Source organism: Paramisgurnus dabryanus, chromosome 10, assembly GCF_030506205.2.
Source record: "Paramisgurnus dabryanus chromosome 10, PD_genome_1.1, whole genome shotgun sequence".
In the NCBI taxonomy this organism is placed as follows: Eukaryota; Metazoa; Chordata; class Actinopteri; order Cypriniformes; family Cobitidae; genus Paramisgurnus; species Paramisgurnus dabryanus.
Window position 1 is genome coordinate 19,501,884 of NC_133346.1, and position 22,008 is coordinate 19,523,891.

The window sequence follows — 22,008 nt, forward strand, 5'->3', positions numbered from 1 at the left end:
GTTGATTTGTGTTCCTGAGAGAACGATTGTGTAGTTAGTTTCTGTGTCTCAACAGAGGACACTTTAAGAAAGGCAGAGATTAGACCGCCTGACTGGGATTTTTGTTTAAATGAATTATCTTGATAAGAATAGCTTTGTCTTGTAACATTTTCATTTGGCTGGGATGGAGCAGTATGATTGTTTGATGTATGTTTTGGTTGTGTTGCTTGAGAAACATTATCTGAAGAGTTAAACTTGAAGATACCAGAAAGAAGGCCTTCTTTTTGAGAGGGTACTTGGTGGGATACACTTTCAATTTGTCTAGGGGCATCTAATTTGCCTTTCTGATGTTGATCCAATTGCTGGTTTTTGAACTGTTGAGGAATTTCACAACTCTGTCCCTTAGCATTCTGCTGAGCAAGGAGTTGACCAGAGTGTTCACTTGATGATACCTGCTGCTGCTCTGGCATCTTTGTGTGAGTATTTGAGACATTGTCAGTAGAGGCAAATCTGAAAAGGCCAGACAAAATCCCTTTCTGCTGAGGTGGTGCATCTGCCATTGTTGACCGGTTCTGAGAGAAGTCATTGCGACTATTTTCAAGTGGTCTACAAGTGGACTTAGCATCTCTGGAGGACCCTGTGAGAAGGGTATTGGATATATTTTGTTGGAAATCATGTTGATTTTGTTGAAAAATTTGTTGTTGATTTATTCTCGGGGTAGATTTGCTCCTTTGTTGTGGCTGATTAGGTTGAGTACTTGTTGCCACATCACCAATGGATGCAAATGTCATGAAACCTGAGAGTAAACCCCCTTGATGTGGTTGGTTAGGAGCTGATTGGGAACCTGACTTATTCTCAAAGATAGTTGACTGACCCTGGCGTTCATGTAGAGATGCTTTTTGTTCTTTGGAACCTTGATTTTGGTCCCTTAATAGCATATGTTCCCTGGAAGAAACTGGATTTTGTTGCTGCAGTCTTGTTTCACCCTGATTTGACCTTTGAGGAAGTGAAGAGCTTTGAATATTAGGACCCTGGGTTGCTGGAGTACCAGGCTGCAGGTCAGTTGGAGTAATCTTGAAAAGACTAGAAAACCAGCTTGTTTCTGCATTATCCTTAGTCATTGTCTCGTGGGGTTCTTTAAAGTCCTGTGGTGTTGATTTTGTGATTGTGGTGTTGACTTTGTCAGGCACTGAAGAAGAAATTACACTGGTAACTTTATTTGTCGCAGGCAGAGTTTGATTCGGCTGACTGTTGGTTGACTGCTGTGATGTACTTTTGGATGATTTGGCATCTTCACCAGATCTAAACTTAAACAATCCAGAAAACAGTCCTCCTTCTGCCTTTTGGGGTTGATTGACAAATGCATGGTCAGAAGAGTGGAAAGATTGTTTTATTTTGTCTCCAAGCAAGGATTTATCAGATTGTGACTCTAACCTGATTGTGTCCTCTGGTGATCTGAAAACAGGATAAACTGTTTGTGTTTGAGTCTGTGGAGGCAGTGGAGATCCATTTGAGATTAATGAACTGAGAGATGCCTTAAAAGGACTAAAAAATCCTGCATCTTCAGGTGTTTTCTGTGTTGGAGATGTAATGCATGTCTTCTCAAAAGAGGAATTTGTAACAGTCTTGCATTGTAAACCATCATTCATAACTCTAGACTGAACATTTGGCTGCTTCTGCTTTGTCTTAGTATCCCTCGGATCTTGACTGACATTTTCAGAATAATGTTTGACTTTGCAACTCAGAGGGTTCTCCTTACCCAATAAAGAATTAACAGAGGACACAGTTTCATTGCGATTTGTGACACCACTGCTTTTGTTTGGCTCATTTCTGATTGGTTCAGCTGGTTCATTTACTTCCTGTGACTTGGCATCCAATGACTGAAAAGGCAAGAGAGATGATATTGAAAACCTTCTATTTGATTGAGCCTCCTGAGTAGGGGAAACCACAGCTATTGGTGTGAGGCTTGGGGACTTTGGCATGAAGGAAAGCAATTTTGATATACCAGAACTAAGAGGAACGCCAACTGGTGTCTCTGACTGTTCAACAGACTTGGAACTTCCCACATGTTTCGAATTAGAAACAACTTTATCAGTAAAAGAGCTAAATAGTGAACTCATGGGATTCTTTACCCCTGCCCCTCCATGATCAGAAGCACCACCAGTATTTCTTTCTTTGGGATCTATGGGGTTTTCTTTACTTTCCTTAGGGGGGATACCTTGCTCATCTCCAACAGATTCTGCTCTTGCACTATCCTGGGAAGGCAACCTTGATTTGTTAGACTTGGGCAAGGATCCGTATCTACTGATCTCCTCTTCTTTTTCAGCTAGATATTCTGATACAGTTTCAACCAAACACTGAAGCTCATCCATAGGATCAACATATTCATCACTTGGCTCCTCTACAGGAGACAACATAACCTCTGGAGCCCATCCCCCAATCTTACACTTTCCACTTTTCTTATCACGGTAACCAGGTCTCTCAGCTGAGCTGCCATAAGTTGAGAAATATCCACAATTCTGTCCATAATTCTTTCTTTCCTCAGCCCTGAGTGCTTTAGCTAAGGAGGACATTTCCTCTAACTCCTCCTCAGATCCAAAGGAGTATTGCAGCTCATCTGAACCCTCAGAATCAAAGCCTACATCCTCCCTTTGTCTGTCTGTCTCATCTTGATAAGCAACAAAATTCTCTGGTGAGTGTTCAAGCTTGTTTTTGGCCCACGTTCTACTTTTGTAGAGAAAGCCATTTTTGTATGGCATCAGGCATGGTATCATGTTTTCATCTGCCTCCTCCATTTCTTTCACCTGGCGTGAGACAAGATCACATCGTTTCCGATGGAGAAGGGCAAGATCAGAAAGAAAAGGCCCAGCAACCTCAGGCCCTCCTGGGTCCAGGATTCTTTTCTTCCGCCTTCGGTCAATAGTGGCATAGCCTTCTGGGTAAGCAGCACTCAGGCAAGCATTTTTGTTTTTGGTTGTTGACAGCTGGTTATTGTAAGTCTTTGTAAAACCAATGATATCATTTTGCCTCACCTCCTCATCAACCCATGTCTGTTCCTCCCTATCAAGAAACTCATCCAGGGCACTGTTACCCTTTAGTTTGTATTTGAGTTCCCAGTCCTCCACACCCATGCCTGAATCTACTGGGACAATCCTAACCCTACCCCTTTGATTAGAAGTTCTAGCAAAGGTAAAGAAAATGATGGAAGAAAATAAAAACAGAAGGGGAAGAAAAAAGAGAAAATGCATTTCAACATAAGAGATAAAAGCAGACAACAGCAAGAACATAAAAATAGTAACACAGTGAAGCAACAGAATGAAATTTAGCACCTGCACCAGGATAAAAATCACACCCAATAGGCTTTTTTTGCCGGATAAAAATTAAAACCAAGTAAGTAAATAGTATAAGACAAGTGTGTTAAATATACTTATCAAATAAAATTATACTTATTCAAACATATTGGGTTCACTCAATGGGACTGATAAAATTAAGCAGCATTGTTTGTTATTTAATGTGCGGCAGTTAGAGGTTAACCTCACAACACTTTTAATTGTGCTTTTTTTACCCTTTTTTTACCTTTTTTTTTTATCATTCAAATTCAGTGTGTGGGACAACATTTTTGGGGGCCTGCATTTTTTAGGCCCGATGAGTAGGCCATACAAAGACTTTTTTATTAAAGCAACACTATGTAGTTTCCATGTAAAAATGACTTACAGCCCCCCATGTGGTTGAAAAGCGCAACAGTGCCTGGTATCAGACACTCTTCTGCAGGCAGGGGGAGGGGCGTGGCTGTGTTTCCTACCCTCCACCGCCACTTTCAAAGTGTGCTTGTAGCAGCTAGGAGGCTGCTCAGGTTGCAGCAACAGTACAATTTGTCCAGTTAAAAGTTGTTCTATCACTGAAATAATTTTAGAGACATTATTTAAAGGTAAAAGAACTACATAGTGTTGCTTTAAATTCATGACTGGCAATGGCCCTGTTAACTAGTATATTTAAATATCCATACTTATAAGAACAAAGTGTACCTGCTTGCATGGTGGTCCCTATAGTCAATTTCAAAGCTATGAACAGAGTCTGCGCAGGAGTCCAAGTTTTGCTGGCAGCGTGGTCCCATGGGATACTGGTGAAGCGAGGAGTTGGGCTGGGCTGTGGTGTGGTACCGAGGAGGTAAACTGCTGCTCGTTTCACTTCGATAGTCACTGTCCCTATCGTCCATGGCACTGTCCAAGTCATCCAAAGCTATATAGAGAAACAGACAGCTCAGAGTAAATATACGTACATAAAAAGCACATAAATTAACATAAATATGATTTAGATTTAAATCAATACTATTTACACTTTTCAAATTCAAATAGATTATATCTCTTAAATATAAAATAATAAGACAATAATGTTTTATCATCCAGTCAAAGCCAGATGTTTCTGTCTGTAACTAGCCACATAATACAAAAAAGTAAAGGAAATAAATGTTGGACGTTCAAAATACCCATATTGTACACGACTAACAAAACAGGGTAAAGACTCAAGGAAATAAGTTGGGAATATGTTCATGCGTTTACAATAAACAAACCACAAAAGTATTCATGCAAATTTACTATCAACAAGAAAAGTGGGGCAATGCTCAATGAAAGTTTGAAAATAAATCCAAGTTGCAGGCAAATGTAAAATCCAGAAACGGTATATGCAAACAATAGTTTAAAGGAAATAGTTCAATTTACTAATGTATGCATCTGTACTTTTGCATTTGTGCATGAACATCTAAATACTTAGGGGATCATATAATGCTGAACAAGCACAGAAACAAATCTGAGGGGTCCATGGGGCTTCCGGGGAAAGATCTAGAGCACATGGTTATTTCATAAATGCTGAATGCAAATTACATACTCTGACTGTCAGCCCATCCGAAATAGTTGCCTGGTGAGTGTACAGTAAAAATACGTGTGAACATAGAGTATCCACTGTGCAAAGGTGACAAGAAGAGAAAAATAGAGAAGTGGAGAAAGCAGTGAGGTGTCCTTCATGATGCCGTGTCTCCATCTAGTGTAAGAGGAGTGTTACTTACAGCACTGAGATGCAGCACATGGCAATGATCGTCCCGCTACTTCATCCTGTAAGGGAAACTAACCAAAGGAGAAAACACAATAGTGTGTGTAAATATCCATACCAATGTGTACAGCACATAATTGAATCATTTGTGGGATTATTATTACAATGTACTTTACTCATAAAAACAATCACCCACAAAGAAGGGGCTGGAGGGCTACGGCGTTCAAAACAGTATACAGAATGTCAAAAAATATATATAAATCGAAGGTGCTCTTTGGCAAATAAGCAAAATATCAAAAATAACAAAAGGAAACCAAGGCACTCTTCTTAATTATAAAACCGCTTTAATAAAGGTGCTAGTTCATAATGGAACTTAAAAATACCACTGACATGTTTCGGCCTACATCTAGGCCTTCATCAGGGCAAAAGTAACGTACTTTACTCATAGTTTGAGTAAGATGTGTTTGTTAGTTACCAAAAGGTTTTGCTCAATACTTTCAAATGTGCAAATTTAAATAAATAAAAGTACATGCACATCCACAGCAAACCATTCACCTAAAAGAAGGGTACAAAACTATCAATCAGCAAGCACCAAATGCATTAAATAAAACATTTTGCTGGTTCTGGTGTTATTTAGAAACTGCAACACTGTGGTTTAAAACGTGTTTTTTAAATTATAGTCCTAACTTTTACTAATACAAGCTGATTAATCTGCTGAATATCTTTTTAAGTTGGCAGAAGTTATTTTAATCTTTTATTATTATGTAATGCCAGAACGTCACATAGCACCAAAACTAAAACATAAACAATATAGTATATATAATACAAAAATATATATACAATAATGTTTCATCTAAGAGATACAATATTTATGACTAGGAGCAAAAAGTCCATTTTGGACGTGCATTTAATCGTTATTTTTAAAGATATTATTGTAAGACATTTTTTGCTAGATTAAACTGTTTTTCATAGCAGAGCTGCTGTGACACTATTAAAAAACCAGAAGGAAAATTAAAAAAAAAGTTATATTATCATAAAATAAAATCAGTCAGTATAGTTAGTATCAGTATTGTTTTTTTTACTTTATTTGCATTTTTAAACTGTAAATTATAGTAAATATTTAAGTATTGCTGTTTCTGGATTCAGCTATACAAATAAAGAATACAATTGCTGTATTACTTACCAATCTCTTTTCATATTTCTATTTAAAAGGGCACAGCAAATAATATGGCCACACCTTGTTTTAAACATTCGCATTTTAGTCTTGAACAAAACTTGCTAATATATTAGTGTTGTGTACTTTTCCCATTCTTAGTATTTAAAAGTGACATCTAGGTAACAAGACTCGAGAGCGGTCACAATTTCATTATTCAATATTGAAAGCATGCAATTGTTTATCTGCCGTACCTCATTGTGCATGCTCATAGAATTGATGCGTTCCAGTTTACCAGTCCAGTATCGCGCCTCATCCTCTGGGATGTCTGCAGAAGAGAATATGTGAGGTGTAAGATAATTAATCACAAAATTTGCATAAGCAAAGAGTTTGCCTGGAGTTTAATGTTTTTAGACCCCTGTAAATATACAATGAGCTAACTGGCTAAAGGATCTTAAGATACAGTATTATTACATACCATTTCAAAAGCATGTACACTGTAAAAAGTGAAATAAAAAAAACCCACTTAAATTGTTCACACAAAGTGAAACTAGTGAAATTTTAAGTTGAAATATTTTAAGTTTTTTCTAATTTTTTCACTTTTACACTGTAACTGCCGCATAACTTGAAGACAGAAAAATTGCTTTGCAAACAAACCATGTTTGTTACATCCAAGCATTAATAAGCGTTGACTTGGCTAAAGTGACCAAAACCCCTCTAAAACCAGCCTGCTACACCAGTTTAACCAGCTAAAACCAGGCTAGGAGACCAGATAAAACCAGTGTTCACAATTACTCGCTTTGAGGTTTTATGATTGTAGACAGCGGCCATCTAAGTTGCATTTGTTAAGTCTCATAACACATAGGATCCTTTGAAGGCAAACGTGACGTTGGAGAGCTGAACGCAAGTAGAGGAGCTTCAAAGTGCTCGGATGAAACAGTCAGGCTCATGAATGGGATCAATGGCAGGTCACCAGGCCAAACATGATACGCAAGAAGGTTCGACCTTTTATTGGCACAAAGATTACCGTGTTTACACTCAATATATGCCAGAGACTTGCACACAAACGCCACAGCTGGCACACATCTATTTATTTATTTCTACCTTTTACGAAGTCTTACAGAGAACAAATCAAAGTGATACATTTTTATCTCTCTCTAACACATCGGTCTTATGGTCTCATTATAGTTGTGTGTAGGTCCTACGGAGTAGCCGCAACGTCGTAGGTTCCGCGTTGGTTTTCATTTATACTTTTGCGTCATTGTCCACTTCGACGTGGAAACACGCGCGCTGACCACTGGAAGGCAGTATCCACGCGTGTAACCACAGTATCAGCGCGACCGTCAACGAAAAAGCAGCTTAGCAAGTTAACCCACAAACGAAGAAGAAACAGCAACTTGATGTGTATGATTTGCAATAATAAGTAAATAAACAGCGACTTTTGTTGAAGTTTAGGGTAAATCACTCCTCAACTTGGCCCATCTGTGTTCACTGTTGCAAACGGAAATACCTATGGCGCAGTTTTTTTACCTAATGTGAGGGGTTCTGGTGGACCAATCACAGCACTTGCGGTACGCAGTGCTACACACAGGCTACGGATAAGCTATGGCGTAGAGCTAACCCATGACTATAAATTTAGCTCTCCACCAACCTCTATAGGTAACAGTTATTTTCACACTCAATATTACTGCACCAACATCATCAGTAATAGGTTTACTCTGTGTCAGGAAAATCAAAACCTTTAAAATTACTCCTCACAATGACTTTCTTTACTAACAGATACAAAAAAAATGGTGGATTAATTATTTATTAGAAAAAGCAAGGCAGCTATCTGAAGAAAGGCTCATTCAACCTTGATGATATTTACACGAATCAATAGATACTGAAAAATCAGACATTTGGATGGGTGTTGGTAGTGTGTGAACACAAGCACCCTACAATGAAAAAAAATCCATCCACTGCTTCTTTTTAAATCACCATTAAGCCAAAACAGTCTTATTAATTCCAATTATTAATTCCAATTTATAGTCAGTTTATAGTGGTCTGCATGTGTGTTTGCAAAAGTATAAATGAAAAATGATGCATAACCTCCGCCGTCGCAGCTATGCTGTAGGACCTACGCAATACTATAACGAGCCCTTTAGACATGCTGTATTGATTCTCTTACCAATGTGACGTCACACTGATAAAGCCCCGCCCACAGTCACTTACTGACAGTCCTGCATTACCATAGTTTGAGCTCTCAGCGAGTTGTATGGTGTCTAGGGCTGTGACAATAAATCACGTATCCCATTAAAAAGACCTGTCTGAAATCGATTCTGAATCGCAAGGCGAGTCTGTTTCATGCGCGTCGTTTATAACGTGCATTTAAAAAAGCAACACTCATTAAACAAAATCATTCAAAATTGGAGTTTCTGCACGAGAGCGCCCTCTGGCTTTTGGATGTGCCGGGATTTCCCAGTAATTCTTTAAAATATATTCATTGACAAAACGTGCATTTGCACGATTAATCGTTGCAATGCTGTCCACTATATCTCAATAGTGACATTATTGTCTCAAACTGCATTCCTGGGAATTTGATCTATGAAAGCGTTTCCTGTCACTGTTGGCAAGGGAGTGAGGTATGTATAAACAGTTTTTTTTTTTTTGCATTTTATGAAGGATAGTCAGTCAAAGGGCTTCAGATTGTCAAAATGTTAGTCAATTGTCAAAGATATGAAAGTGCATATTAACTATTTCCCCGCCATTGACGAGATATCTCGTCAATCAAGAGAAAACGCTTCCCCGCCAATGACGAGTTTTTCTGTCTTTTCCGCAATACCGCTATTATTATTATTTCCGCAATATTCCGCAACTTTTTAAACCCGTAAGTATTGCCCTATGGCAAGCGGCTGCATGTCCGTGTCTGTTTTAAAGATCGCTCTGAATGGGATCTCTATGAAAAGTCCGTCACAAAAATGGAATTATCTCTGCTTTTTGCTCAAAATGTGGTGTTTTTGCAGAAACCTACCCATATTCAAAAGCTGATTACAAAAGAACTACTGAAGGTAGGATGAAACGGTTTTTTTTTTTTGAAAGCAGAGGGTCTGTTCTTTAATTTTGTATATTGTATGTTTATATATTTAAAGAAGAACATTTTCTGGAAGACATTAAACTTTTGTGAAAATCATGAAAAACGCTGGCGCTGGCTGGCAACTTTTTTTTAAAAATGCTGGCGGTGAAAGAGTTAAACACCAACAATCTCACCGAATGGCAGCTCAAAGCGAGTGTCCAGCAGGACTCGATGTGGCGTAGGGTTTTTGGTCCCATATATCTCATCTGCCTTCATCAAAACTTCAGAGTCCAGGAATATCCAATCGCCAGGACCCTCCTGTTTAAAAAGGATGAAAAGCCCTTCTTTGCATTTAACAGCACAAGCAAAAAGAGAAAACAGAATTCATTTGGATGGCTTTATAGTAAAAATGACATTGAATTTGAACAGGACAGGTGATAGCAATAAAAAAAAGTATTATAACTTGGATTCTGCGGGACTGACCTCCTCTGAATGACGTACACTTTTAAGAGGGATCCAGGCTGTTCCTAACATGGTGTCCCAGATGAGACCTTTGTTCCATACCTCTACAATAAGGCCCAGGTCCAGTCGACTGATCTCACTAAAGAAAAAACAGAAGGCAGAAAGGTGCTTCAACAGCTAAATATATATATATATATATATATATATATATATATATATATAGGGAGCTTAACGGATTTTTTTAGAGGAGAAAATATTGTGTTATCTTGTCTAAGTGTACACAAACTATCACCAATAAATCCTCAAACATGACTGTGTATTGATAATGTTTGCCAAATAGTGACGACACACACTTCATTGAGGACCCGTTCAAACACTGAAGCATAATCAGCACAATTGTGTAAGGTGTAAAAAATCTGGAATTTTTTTCAGGAATAACCACGTTCCTAATGGTTGCGCAACATCTGCCAGCAGGATGTGCTTTTTTCCCCTGAATGAATGAATGAGACAAAGCGTGGCTTTTATCTGCTCGCTCTTCTTGTTATAAATAGAGAAGACCAAAGCACACAGGAGCGCGGCACCAAAAGAGGAGCGCTTGGAAATCCATTAATTATTCATTTAGGTCTTCAATTGTCTCCAAAGTGTGGCAGCTTTCAGAGGGGCGCATGATTGAGGATGGCTCATTTTGTTTATTTGTTACACTTGTTCGTTTTCTAGAACATGCCAACGACAATTGGCTGAGCAATAACTAATTGATAGGTTGCTATAGAGACACTTATTGATGGCATCTACGTATGCTAAAAGACTCAAGGAACAAAACGAGCCATGTGCATGGTAAATATACAGACATACTGTACCAAACAGCTGATGTGTAGTGACAAATGTAAATAATACAATAGCTTTGCCCTTTGATCAAACCAATAATTGAGGAGCTATGTAAACAGATGTAATCCTAATGAAGAGTCATAAATCTTCATTATGTTTTAGTAGAGAAAGTCAAACAGCAATGCGTGTTTTACGAACATGAAACTCAACCACAATGAACACAAGCTGGTGTCAAATCCAAAACAAAAGGACTTCATAATAACATCAATCGAGTACAGCTAGAGGCATTTTTTCACAAAGCCAACAAGAGAGCTACTGCTGACATTGTCTTATAAAGGTGCAGTGTGTACATTTTAGCGGCATCTCGTGGTGAGGTTACGAATTGCAACTAACGTTTCAGTCCACTGTTCACCGAAGCGCATAGAGAAGCTACGGAAGCCGCCACCAGACAAACATGTCATCGTCCGAGACAACTTCGTAAAAAAAGTTTGTCTGTTAAGGGCTTCTGTAGAAACATGGCAGCACAAAATGGCGACTTCCATGTAAGGGGACCCTTGGTGTATGAAGATAAAAACGTCTCTTCCAAGGTAATAAAAAATAACGGTTCATTATGAAAGGTCTTTAAAAACCACTGAAAATATAATAAAATAAATGTATTTTATATTGCATTTCTGAGAGATCCTTCCAAAATTTACACACTGCACCTTTAATATTAACATGTAGCTACCGCATTCTATAACACAATAAAATTTTTTTTTTTTTTTGCTCACGCGTCATGAATGGTTTCAAAAAACATCCTGTCAGAAAAAAAGTAAAAAACTTGTCACTAAGATGGCAACCTCAAATGTTAATTTTTGTACCTTTATGGGTAAGCAAAACATTGAAATGGTGTACCTTTTGGTGTACAATATTGTACTCTAAGGACCTATAGTGTACCCCTCAAATGTTAGGCGTATAAAGCAGTTGACTGTACCTTTAAACGGTACACAATAGATCCTTAGGGTACAGTTATGTACTCAAAAAGATACAACATTGTATTATGTTTAGTACACCTGTAAAACAGAGGTGCCCAAACCTGTTCCCTGAGGGCTACCGTCCTGCAGATTTTAGCTCCAACCCAAATCAAACACAGCTGAAGCAACAAATCAAGGTGATCATTGTTGCTTGATAATTACAGACAGGTGTGTTGGAGATGGGTTGGAACTGAAGTCTGCAGGACGGTAGCCCTCCAGGAGCAGGGTTGGCACCCCTGCTGTTAAAGGTACGAAAACGAAACATTAGGGTAACTCCCAGCAACAGAAAAGGTACAGTTTCGTACTTTTTTTCCTGACATAAATCAGTGCATAAATCATCTGTCTGATCATTTGTTGCCATGCACATCATCAATTTGCTAGCTATTATTTTTGCACATGTACAGTGCAAACTAACTCTTCCAAGCAACTTACTTTAGAAGCTTTTAAGTTTTATCAAATGTATCAGCTAATGTATAATCCGTAATCAATATCAGAATCAATATCTGCCTGGTGTCTGTCTATATGGCTCTCTGGAGGCACGAATCGGTCCCATGGGACATTAACATGATTTTATTAAACTGGATGCTGCTTTTAAATGTTCCTGTAAGAGCAAAGACATACAAAAGCTCAAACTGATTTAAGGGCTCTGTTCAATTACAAGGACATCTGGCTTTCAGAAGTTCCATTAGGCAAGAAAACGTGAGGTCATTAATGGCTGGATCAAGATCCCTGAACAAAACTGTTGTTTCAAGTTTAATGATTATTATTTGGCCCGGTATACGAATGCGAAAACATACACAATTTATTTACTAAGGAATGTATTCATATACCTAAATAGTTTGCTGAGAAAATCTATAAGAATCTATATGGTAATTTCCCAAGTAAATTCATTAATACCCAAATCATTTTTTGATACAGCACAAGGTACACAAGTTTTCATTTTCAAAAAGTACACTTGAGTAGCTAAAAGGTGCAAATTGGTACCCAAAGGCACATATCTGTACAAAAATTTTACATATTAGGACATACCTTTTTTCTGAGAATTAACAGAGCCCTTAAAGTCTAAGAAAAGGCATTCAAACCCCGGGAAGCTAGGTCACTAAATATAAAAGCATCTGGCAAAATGCATAAATGTAAATGCACGTTTTATTGAATTATTTTTACGCTTTTGAGAGGTGCATTTGTTTAAAGCACCTTATGCAAAGTATATATTTTATCAGTATGTGTGTTCCCTGGGAATTGAACCCACAACCTTTGCGTTGCTATCACAATGCTCTACCGGTTTAAGCTGTATTGAGACAGTAAGTGTAGCCAACCACCTTTCAGTCAGTATGTAAACAATGTCACACGTCTAACTACAAATACAGAGCACATAGATGCAATGTGACGTCAGGGTGGGAATTTAAATAGATATGAATCTGTTTGAAGTGACAAATGAGCTACACCGTGGCAGTTTTGTTTCCTGGAATAACCATAGACTGTAAACTCGGTGTGTTTTCTGGGTAAGAGCCATACAGGTGTGTGGTACCATGACCTATGTTGATTTAACATATTTCGTTTAAAATAATAATAATTATTATTGTATATTAAATGCTGTGCTTTAAGCAGGGTCAAGACACGAAACACTGATGGCCTGATTATCCAAGCTGATGTCTGGATAGGTAACAAAAGCTTTAGAAGCAAAGGGTTTGTGGTTGCCAGGTGCAATATCTACCAAATCTGGTAGAGATGAATGACCTGTGGAGAGAAGTCTGGGGTCTGATACCTCCTCACAGATGTAGTATTATACTAGTACAGTGATAATGTGCTGCTGTCTGAGATGTTGTGCTACAGTAGTGAGTTGTAAAACAAAAACCTGATTCAGAGAAAACTAAAACTTACAACATGAAGTCCTGCTCCCAACATGGCTGGTCTCCCCGCACTGTGATGGTCGTGCTCTTCACATTTTGTACTTTAAGTGTCACATAGGCGTTGAATTTATCTGAAAGTGAAGGGAAAACAATCTTAAAATTTGAGCGTTTAAGAAAATATATTTAGTCTTTATTTCCAAACAAACACCTAACCGAATTAAACCTTGCTGTGTATGTTGTTAGAAACTGTTTGTGATGTGAACAAGAATTAAATATCTAATAATTAAGATTTCAAGAAGAGATGTTTTTTTCTGGACCAAAAGTCATTGGAGGCCACCCCTCAGAGTCTCTATTCTGCACACTGTCAAAAGTAAAGATACAAAAGCTGTCACTGGGGCAGTAACATTTAAAAAGTTCCTTATATGTACCATTTAGGTATAAATATGTATATTTGAAAGACCAATATGTACATTTGAAGTACATATATACAATCTTTGGGTGTACCTTTCGAAGGGGTACGGCCATAACTTCCAATGTAATGGTTTAAATTTTCAGCCGATTATTATTTGTGACGTGAACTTTTTTTTCTGGTTTAAAGTACAAATTTCGGAAAGATTTCTAAATCTTTATATAACCTATGAAAATACTTGTGGTTTAGACAAAAAATATAAAATTTAAGTGAATTTGTACACAAAACAAGAAAAAAAAATCTACCAATGGAGTAAGAAAAATAATCTTAACCTTTTTCTAAACAACTTATTTCAAGAAAAATGTGCAAATTTTTTGCTTGTTTAAAGCACAAATTCACTTACATTTGATATTTTTGTCTGAAAAATAGACGTATTTTCTTAGGTTATTTTGCTCACCAAGAAATATCTTTAAAAAATCTTTAGATATTTGTACTAAAAAAAAGGCAAAAATACTAAGAAAGAAAGTGATTTTTGCAGTGTGTGAAAACCCAGCTAAAGTAATTTTTGTGATTTACATATAATCATCCTACACTGTAAAAAATTGCTGTAATTATGCAGCTGGTTGCCAGTAACTTACTGTAGAAGATAAAGACTGAAAATGTTTCATGTTCATTTAATTTTGAACAAACTGTTGCCAGTAAATAACATAAATTTAAAATCTACAGTAATCTACTGGCAGCTAGTTGCCAGTAATACCCAGTAATACTGTAATTTCTACAGAAAAGTCTTTAGCGCTATTTTTAGCCTTTCATTGATAAAATTAAAGCGGCTGATTTCCGCGTAGTTTCATTTTGCTAGCATGTGAAAGTTGCGCGATCTTATTTCATAAATTGCCCCTCAAAGTAATCAGGACAGAAGTGGTAAAAAGTGGAGAAAAGAGACGGATTTAAATATTACAGGTGTAAACGTTGTGTTTCTCTCTCGTCCACATATACTCTCAGTATTAAAGCAGCCTCTCAGTGATAAATCTAAGAGCTACACTGAAGTTGGCATTTTAATAAATGCAAGTTATCTTTGTGTGCTAAAAATGCACATAAAGTTCATGTAGATGGCAATACACATTCTCTTTTTTGCCAAATAAATGAAAAGCATGTTGAAATCATCAATGTCTTCCCTCTTGCTCTATCAAAATCTCATCTGGCTTTCCTCAGAGATGGTCCCAATAATGTGCTTAAAGTCAAATTCAGTTTGTGCATGATTACATTATATAACTTTTTTTAATACTGTATCCTAAATTATGGATAATTAATACATTAATAAGATTATACATTTCTGGAGTGTTAAAAATTTAAAGAAAAAATAACAACAAGAACCGTACTGAACCGAGAACCGTGACCATAGAACCGTGATACGAACCGAACCGAGGGTTTTGTGAACCGTGCCACCCCTAGTAGTGACGTTTGCCTTGCCAAACATGACTAAATAGTTTGACCGCCTAAGATATACAGTACACACAGTGCTAAAGCAGGTTTGTGAAATGCCTGGGAATCCCAGAGGTGATCATGTGACATATCGGACTGTGATTAAATACAAACAGAGCAATATTGCTGCGAGCGAGAGAAAAGATTAGTGTGATGCCTCTCCCCTTATACCAATGACTAATAGACCGAACAACTATAATCTCACGACAGGGGCGAAGGCAGGGGTTGGCCATGGCCACTATGGACATAATGATAAATCGGATCGGATTACCGTTTTTCATTAATATGTTGACATTACATTTATGAACTCTTCATTTTACTGTGGTGTTTGTGACACAAAATAGAACCATCTCATGCCTTAAAAGACTGAAAACCTGTTTTTGGGAATATAAATGACAGGCACTTCAACTGCATATTCCTCACTGTGTGCCAAAAAAGCAGATTTAAGTCTGTAAGTGTTCTTTACTGAACTTTAGAAATGAAAAAATAATGGGCTTAAAATCATTGTTTAAGAAGCGGTTTTATAATGAGAATCACTTACAGCGCGCCTATGTGTGCGCTTCACGACAGCTGATTTGAATCTGAGAGTGTACGTCACTGTACATTCAGAAATCCCACATATAATCCCATAAAAACATTACCGCGTAAATGCTAGGATTAGGACTGATTTATATTTCAAAAAATTTATTAATGTTTAAATGTTTTGCTTTAGTGTTTAAGTGTGTTTTTTCACATCTGTAGTTCAGTTAATTTGGTCTGAAACAAAAGCAAAAAATTATACATTGTAACTTTTTTAGCAGTTTTGGTTCCTTTTCACACCACACTGATTGGTCTGATCCGCACCAGTTGAAACAAACCAAAATTCTGTCATGTGATAAGATCAAGATCACTCATTGGCCAAACCGTATTTCCTAAACTGCTTCTCGATTGGTCAGAATCAACGTGCGTGAAATTCCAACAGAACCCCGGAAGTAAACAAAAAGATGGATACAGCAGACACCGTGCGTGGACATACGACTGCGTGCTGTAATTGCGTCTCCGTGGTTGTTATACTTTTTTGTATACAATACTCGAGACAAACTGTTCATTTTCAGAATGAATCGTGAATGTGACTTGAAAACAATGTTTTAATGCACTACAAACGGCAAAGACACCAAATTTTCTGAGGCTCCGCCCGCACCTCCAGGTATGTTCGCGATCTGTCATTGTGCTAATACTGTTAATAGAAACTGTCAACAAACACTTCCTCATCCAAAAATGCACTGCCGCTTCTGACTACGGCAGCTGGTTTAGTCCAAAATGAGCAGTACTTTCGCAGTTAGTCCCAGTTAGTTTCGCAGGTGGTCTCCGTCCGCTTGTATGGTCCGCTTTTGGTGCGCACCAGAGTTCGATTGTTGCATTCTCACCTGCCCAGACGAACCGCACCAATTGAGCAATCGAACTCTGGTACGATTCAACCAAACTAAACAAGGCAGGTGTGAAAACACCCTTAAATGTCGGACAATCATTGAAATGTGGGAAAAATGAAAGAACGCCAACAGATATAGCCTCCTTTTTCAGAAAGAGTAAGCCAAATTAATTTTAGTAAAATGCATTTCAGTAGCCTACATAATTGACATGGTTTTCTGGTCTTTATACTTTTTTCCATCAATGGGAGATATAAATTCTGGTTGATATTTTATGTGCCAATCCAGAGTAACTGCTGGCCCGTGCCTTGCCACCCCTATGAAAAATCCCTGACTCCGCCACTACTCAACGAGTCATCCTAACAGAGTAAAAAGCATCTGTTTATTGTTGGTTTGAGGTCTACATTTGACATATAATTCATAGTGTAATGCAAGAATTTAAACAGCACCACAGTCTTAAAAACAGAAAACAAACAAAAAATGTGGTGTGCTACTACTCTGAATGGGGGGAAAGAGTTAATATACATGTATTAATGTAGCTATTGCTAATCAATTAAATAAGCAAATATTATTCAGTTTCTCTCACAAATGTATCAATTTGCTTCAGAAGACATTTATTAACCCATTGGAACCCATATGATTACTTTCATGAAGGCTGGATGGGAGCTTTGAATGCTTATCCCTGTTCAATGGCATTATAGAGCAAAGACGAGCCATGGATATTCATTATTATAAAACAGCTCTTTTTGGTTCTCAAATCTGCTGAGAGACACATCATTTTAACCTTGTTTAACAGGGGTCTGCACCTTAATACTGCCCTTATTGCCACCAACTATTAGCACAGACTATTAACGCTATACCAGCGGTGCTGAGCTATTTCACACTTCTACTGGAGCGTAATATTGCATTAATATAACTCTGATTGTGAAGAAAGTCATATACACTAAGGATAGTACGAGGGTAAGTAAATTACTAGAGAAATTTCATTTTGGGGTGGACTATTACTTAAAGTTAATGAAGGATACGATATTTGGGGAGGGGGGCTTGACTTAATTTAGTATGCAATCATCTAGAAACCACAAAACAAAATACTAGCAACCACCTTATGACATGGTTAAAACCACTCCTAACACCTTGGTAACCACATGGTTACAACCTTCAACAACACACAATATATACAGCATTTATGCATTTGACAGACACTTTAATGCAAAATGGTTTAGTTTATTTACAGTATTTGCTTCTTCTACACATGCTATTTAGTGAGATTTAATAAATGTTTTGACATGCTATCAAATTTGACTGGTATGTGTGTTGTTTTGAGCGTACAGTAAAGTTATGCAGAAGGTTTAAAATAAAATATTAATACATTTTTTAAAAACATTTTAAATGTTTGTATTCAGCTAAAGGGAAGATATATACATCCAGGAAGGCATGAGGGTAAATGATGCAAGTATATAATTGCCTATTTGAAAATAAGTGTTATGCACGTCTGTATGGATGGATCATTGCCAAGTGTAGCTCATAAGAATGGTCCAAGCATGAATCTTATATGCACATGCTCGCAAAAAAACACAGACACACACATACAGCAGTCAAACTGCAGAAGGATTAGTGAGATTGTGACATAACCAACACTTTTCATTTCCTGTCTGCCAGCATCAGGGGCCAGACATGCCCAATGATGGACTCACCCTTCACCACCCAGTCCTGCTTGCATTAAGAGCCATTCAAACAACATTCTTATAACCATCACACATTTAGGTAGGCTTCTGTTTAAAGAGACTGATATTCCAATATGTGCCCATGAGCATTTAAAATTCCTAAAAGTGACAGTACTAAATCCTGATTGGATGAATTCCATTCAAAGCCATTGAAAATGTCGCACATTTGATGCATATTTGTATGTTTTTGTACGATTTACTTTCACCTCGTGATGTTGGAGTTAGGTGTGGGTGTTTGTTGTTGTTTTTTAATGATAATCATATGTCTTTGTATGATTCCCTTCATACGACTTTATATAAATTAACTACGTACAAATTCTGGTCAGGTCAGGCTGAATTTATTGCTTTAACTTTGTTTCAACAGAAAGAACTGGAATTGGGCTTGTACATGACAAAAACCAACACAAACCAGTTTAAATAAAACACAGGTGGGGAAAATCCTATTCATTCACAAAGACAAGACACAGCTTTGAACAAGCAGGTGCTTTATCTGCTATATAATTTACATAAAAGTGTCTGTAATGGGAACACTTGTGGTTGGATTTAAAGGGAACACAATTTATACCCGATATTAATAGCCTATCCATTTGTGTCCGAAGTATTATTATCCTAATTAAATCTGAATGTTTCACAGTTAGATCGGAAAACATTTTAGGCACCATTTACACATGTGATCAGATTACCTAAAACATCCTTGGCAACACTAACACTATGGTTACAATAAGGTTGTATGTGTTAACATTGATAATATTGCATTAGCTAACAGGAACTGACAACTAACACTACTTCTACAGTATTTATTAATCTTATTTCAAGTTAATTACAGCATTTACTAATAATTTTTTATGTATCAAATCTGTAAATATTAGTTGATGCACAATGTAACATAAACAACTGTATTGGCATTAACTAACATTAACAAAGATTAATAAAGTCTAAAAAAAACTATAATGATCATTGTTAGTTCATGTTACAAATTTTATTAACAAATAAAACCTTGTTGTAGTAAAGTGTTACCACGTTTGTAAAAATGGTGTTGTCTTGCTACTGTATCTTGATTGCTAGGTCTTTGTTGTGTAAAAACATGTATCAAAAAAATATCAAACTAGCATCAAAAACATTCTCTTAATCATATAATCATACAATTAAAAGGGCACAAAATATGCAAAATCCACTTTTACAAGGTGTTTGGACATAAATGTGTGTTGGCAGCGTGTGAACCCCCTCTCCTTTTTTCATCCCATTAAAGATTAGTCTATTTTCTTAAAATAAATCCAGATAATTTTCTCACCACCTTGTCATCCAAAATGTTGATGTCTTTCTTTGTTCAGTCGAGAAGAAATTATGTTTTTTAAAGGAAAACATTCCAAGATTTTTCTCATTTTATTGGACTTTAACGGACCCCAACAGATTAATGTAGTTTAAAATTGCAGTTTCAAAGTCTCAAACAAGGCATAAGGTCTTATCTAGCGAAACAATTTTCATTTTTGGTAAGAAAAATAAAAAATATGCACTTTTAAACCACAATTTTTGTCTTCCTCCGGTCCTGTGACGCGCCAGCGCGACCTCACGTAATACGTCATCACGTCAAGAGGTCACAGATGACGTATGCGAAACTACGCCCCAGTGTTTACAAGTGTGGAGAAAGAGGATTGTTACGACATTGTTGCATGTGGAATGATACTAATTAATGTCAGTTTATTGTTTAAAATGGTCCGAAATGTGCGTTTCATATATTTAAATCGTGACCTTTTGACGTCATTACGCAATTACGTGAGGTTGCGCTGGTGTGGTTTAAAAGTGCATATTTTTTATTTTCCTTAATCTTTTCACCAGATAAGACCCTTATGCCTCGTTTGGGATCACTTCGAGTCCTTTGAAACTGCAATTTTAAACTGAATTAAAACTGTTGGGTGTTGGGGTCCATTAAAGTCCATTAAAATGAGAAAAATCCTGGAATGTTTTCCTTAAAAAACCATTTCTTCTCGACTGAACAAAGAAAGACATCAACATTTTGGATGACATGGTGGTAAGAAAATTATCTAGTTTTTTTTTAAAGAAAATTAACTAATCCTTTAAACCAAAGCATTCTCATTAGACATATTGTTTTGAATCTCTTGTTAATGTGACATCACACAAACAAACCCCCACCCACGATCACTGACTGAATGCTTAATTTTACCCAAAAGCTTTTCTAAATGTGTTTGTTAGCACAGTGTAGCGCTTTAGGTTGGGCAATAAATCACCTGCGATTCTCCGATAATGTATGCGATATTGCCTTGTCTGTAAACTACAACTATGTGTGGTAAATGCCGCTCCATCCGAAAGCAGGTGATGATGATGTACTTCTAATCACAGAACCAGCTTTGTGCTCACTGTCTGTTGGTAAGGGAGTGAGGTGCTGTAGCTAATTTGCATTTAAAGGTACAGCGCTGTTTTTGCTCCCATTCAAATAAGGCATTTTGGACATGCTATAATAAATGATCCGTGAGGTATTTTGAGCAAAAACTTCACAGACACATTCTAGGCACACCTAGACTTATATTATATCTTGTAAAAATGGGCATAATATGTGCCCTTTAAGGATAATCCTTCATGTGGATCTAAATTAACACAAACGGTAAACTCCTTGTGACAAAGCAAATCCCTCTCGTACCTCATTCAAGTTTCATCTGTGACCTAAACTGAAATGTCAGCACTCGATTATGCATCACTTCTGCCTAGTTTATTGGAAAACTCAACTCGAAGTCAATAATGAGGGAAGACATGTGGAGAAGTCAAGAGGGTTTGAGGTTTATGCAACCTGAAAGAGACTCTACAACCGACAACATGCTATGGCACTAACACATCCTTATAAAGCCCAAACATTAAAAGAATAAAAAAAAAAACTTCAATCTAGAAAAATCTAGCAATTCAATCAAAAGCTATTTTTTGTCTAATATGGGTCATTTACAGGCCCCGACCAAACCATATAAGTGGCTATAGGGTAAAATAAACACTGCTTACAAAAGAGCCACCTGTCAAGAGTAAGACAGAAGCCTATCAGGCACATTCTCAAACAACTGTTTACTGTCTCACACAAAAGAGTCAGTGACACAGTATTGCAGTTTGCTACGCGGGGCTTAAGCTGTATGTTTGTTTAACTGATGGAGCAGATCGGCGGGAAGTTATTTTTGGAGCTCTATTATCATGACAGCGAGTTTGAATTGGGTTAACAGTGCTTAAGAAACTCTACCCTCCAGTGTCTACTTTAGATACAGTAAACCACTCCCAGAGGTTGGGGAAATTGTAGATGCAAAAATTAAAGGTGATCTACACATGTTTTACATAAATAATCTCTCAAAGCTCAAATTACATTGTTTGGCAAGCTAGCGAAAAACTATTTGAAATATTTTGGACCAATGGGTCATTTGTAGCGCGACTCCTGCTATATACAGAATGTCATTGTCTACATTTATGCTTTTATCCAAAGCAACTTACAGTGTATTAAAACTAGGGCCGGGACTCGATTAAAAAAATTAATCTAATTAATTAGAGGCTTTGTAATTAATTAATCTAAATTAATCGCATTTTAATCACATATAAATATTTGACCTGAGAACATTAA

The 22,008-nt window shown here is 37.1% G+C and overlaps 1 protein-coding gene across 2 annotated transcripts in view; it reads right to left on the reverse strand.

Annotated features, from left to right (window-relative positions):
• unc13bb (unc-13 homolog Bb (C. elegans)) overlaps positions 1–22,008 on the reverse strand; it is a 92,684-nt gene that overhangs the window by 54,923 nt on the left and 15,753 nt on the right. For both annotated transcript variants that reach the window (XM_065290437.2, XM_065290436.2), the window contains exons 3-8: positions 13,412–13,511; positions 9,714–9,831; positions 9,425–9,548; positions 6,433–6,506; positions 5,042–5,099; positions 4,005–4,218 (exon numbers count right to left, since the gene is read on the reverse strand). In XM_065290437.2, coding sequence (XP_065146509.1) covers positions 4,005–4,218; positions 5,042–5,099; positions 6,433–6,506; positions 9,425–9,548; positions 9,714–9,831; positions 13,412–13,511 — 688 coding nt within the window. The remainder of the gene's footprint in view (positions 1–4,004; positions 4,219–5,041; positions 5,100–6,432; positions 6,507–9,424; positions 9,549–9,713; positions 9,832–13,411; positions 13,512–22,008) is intronic.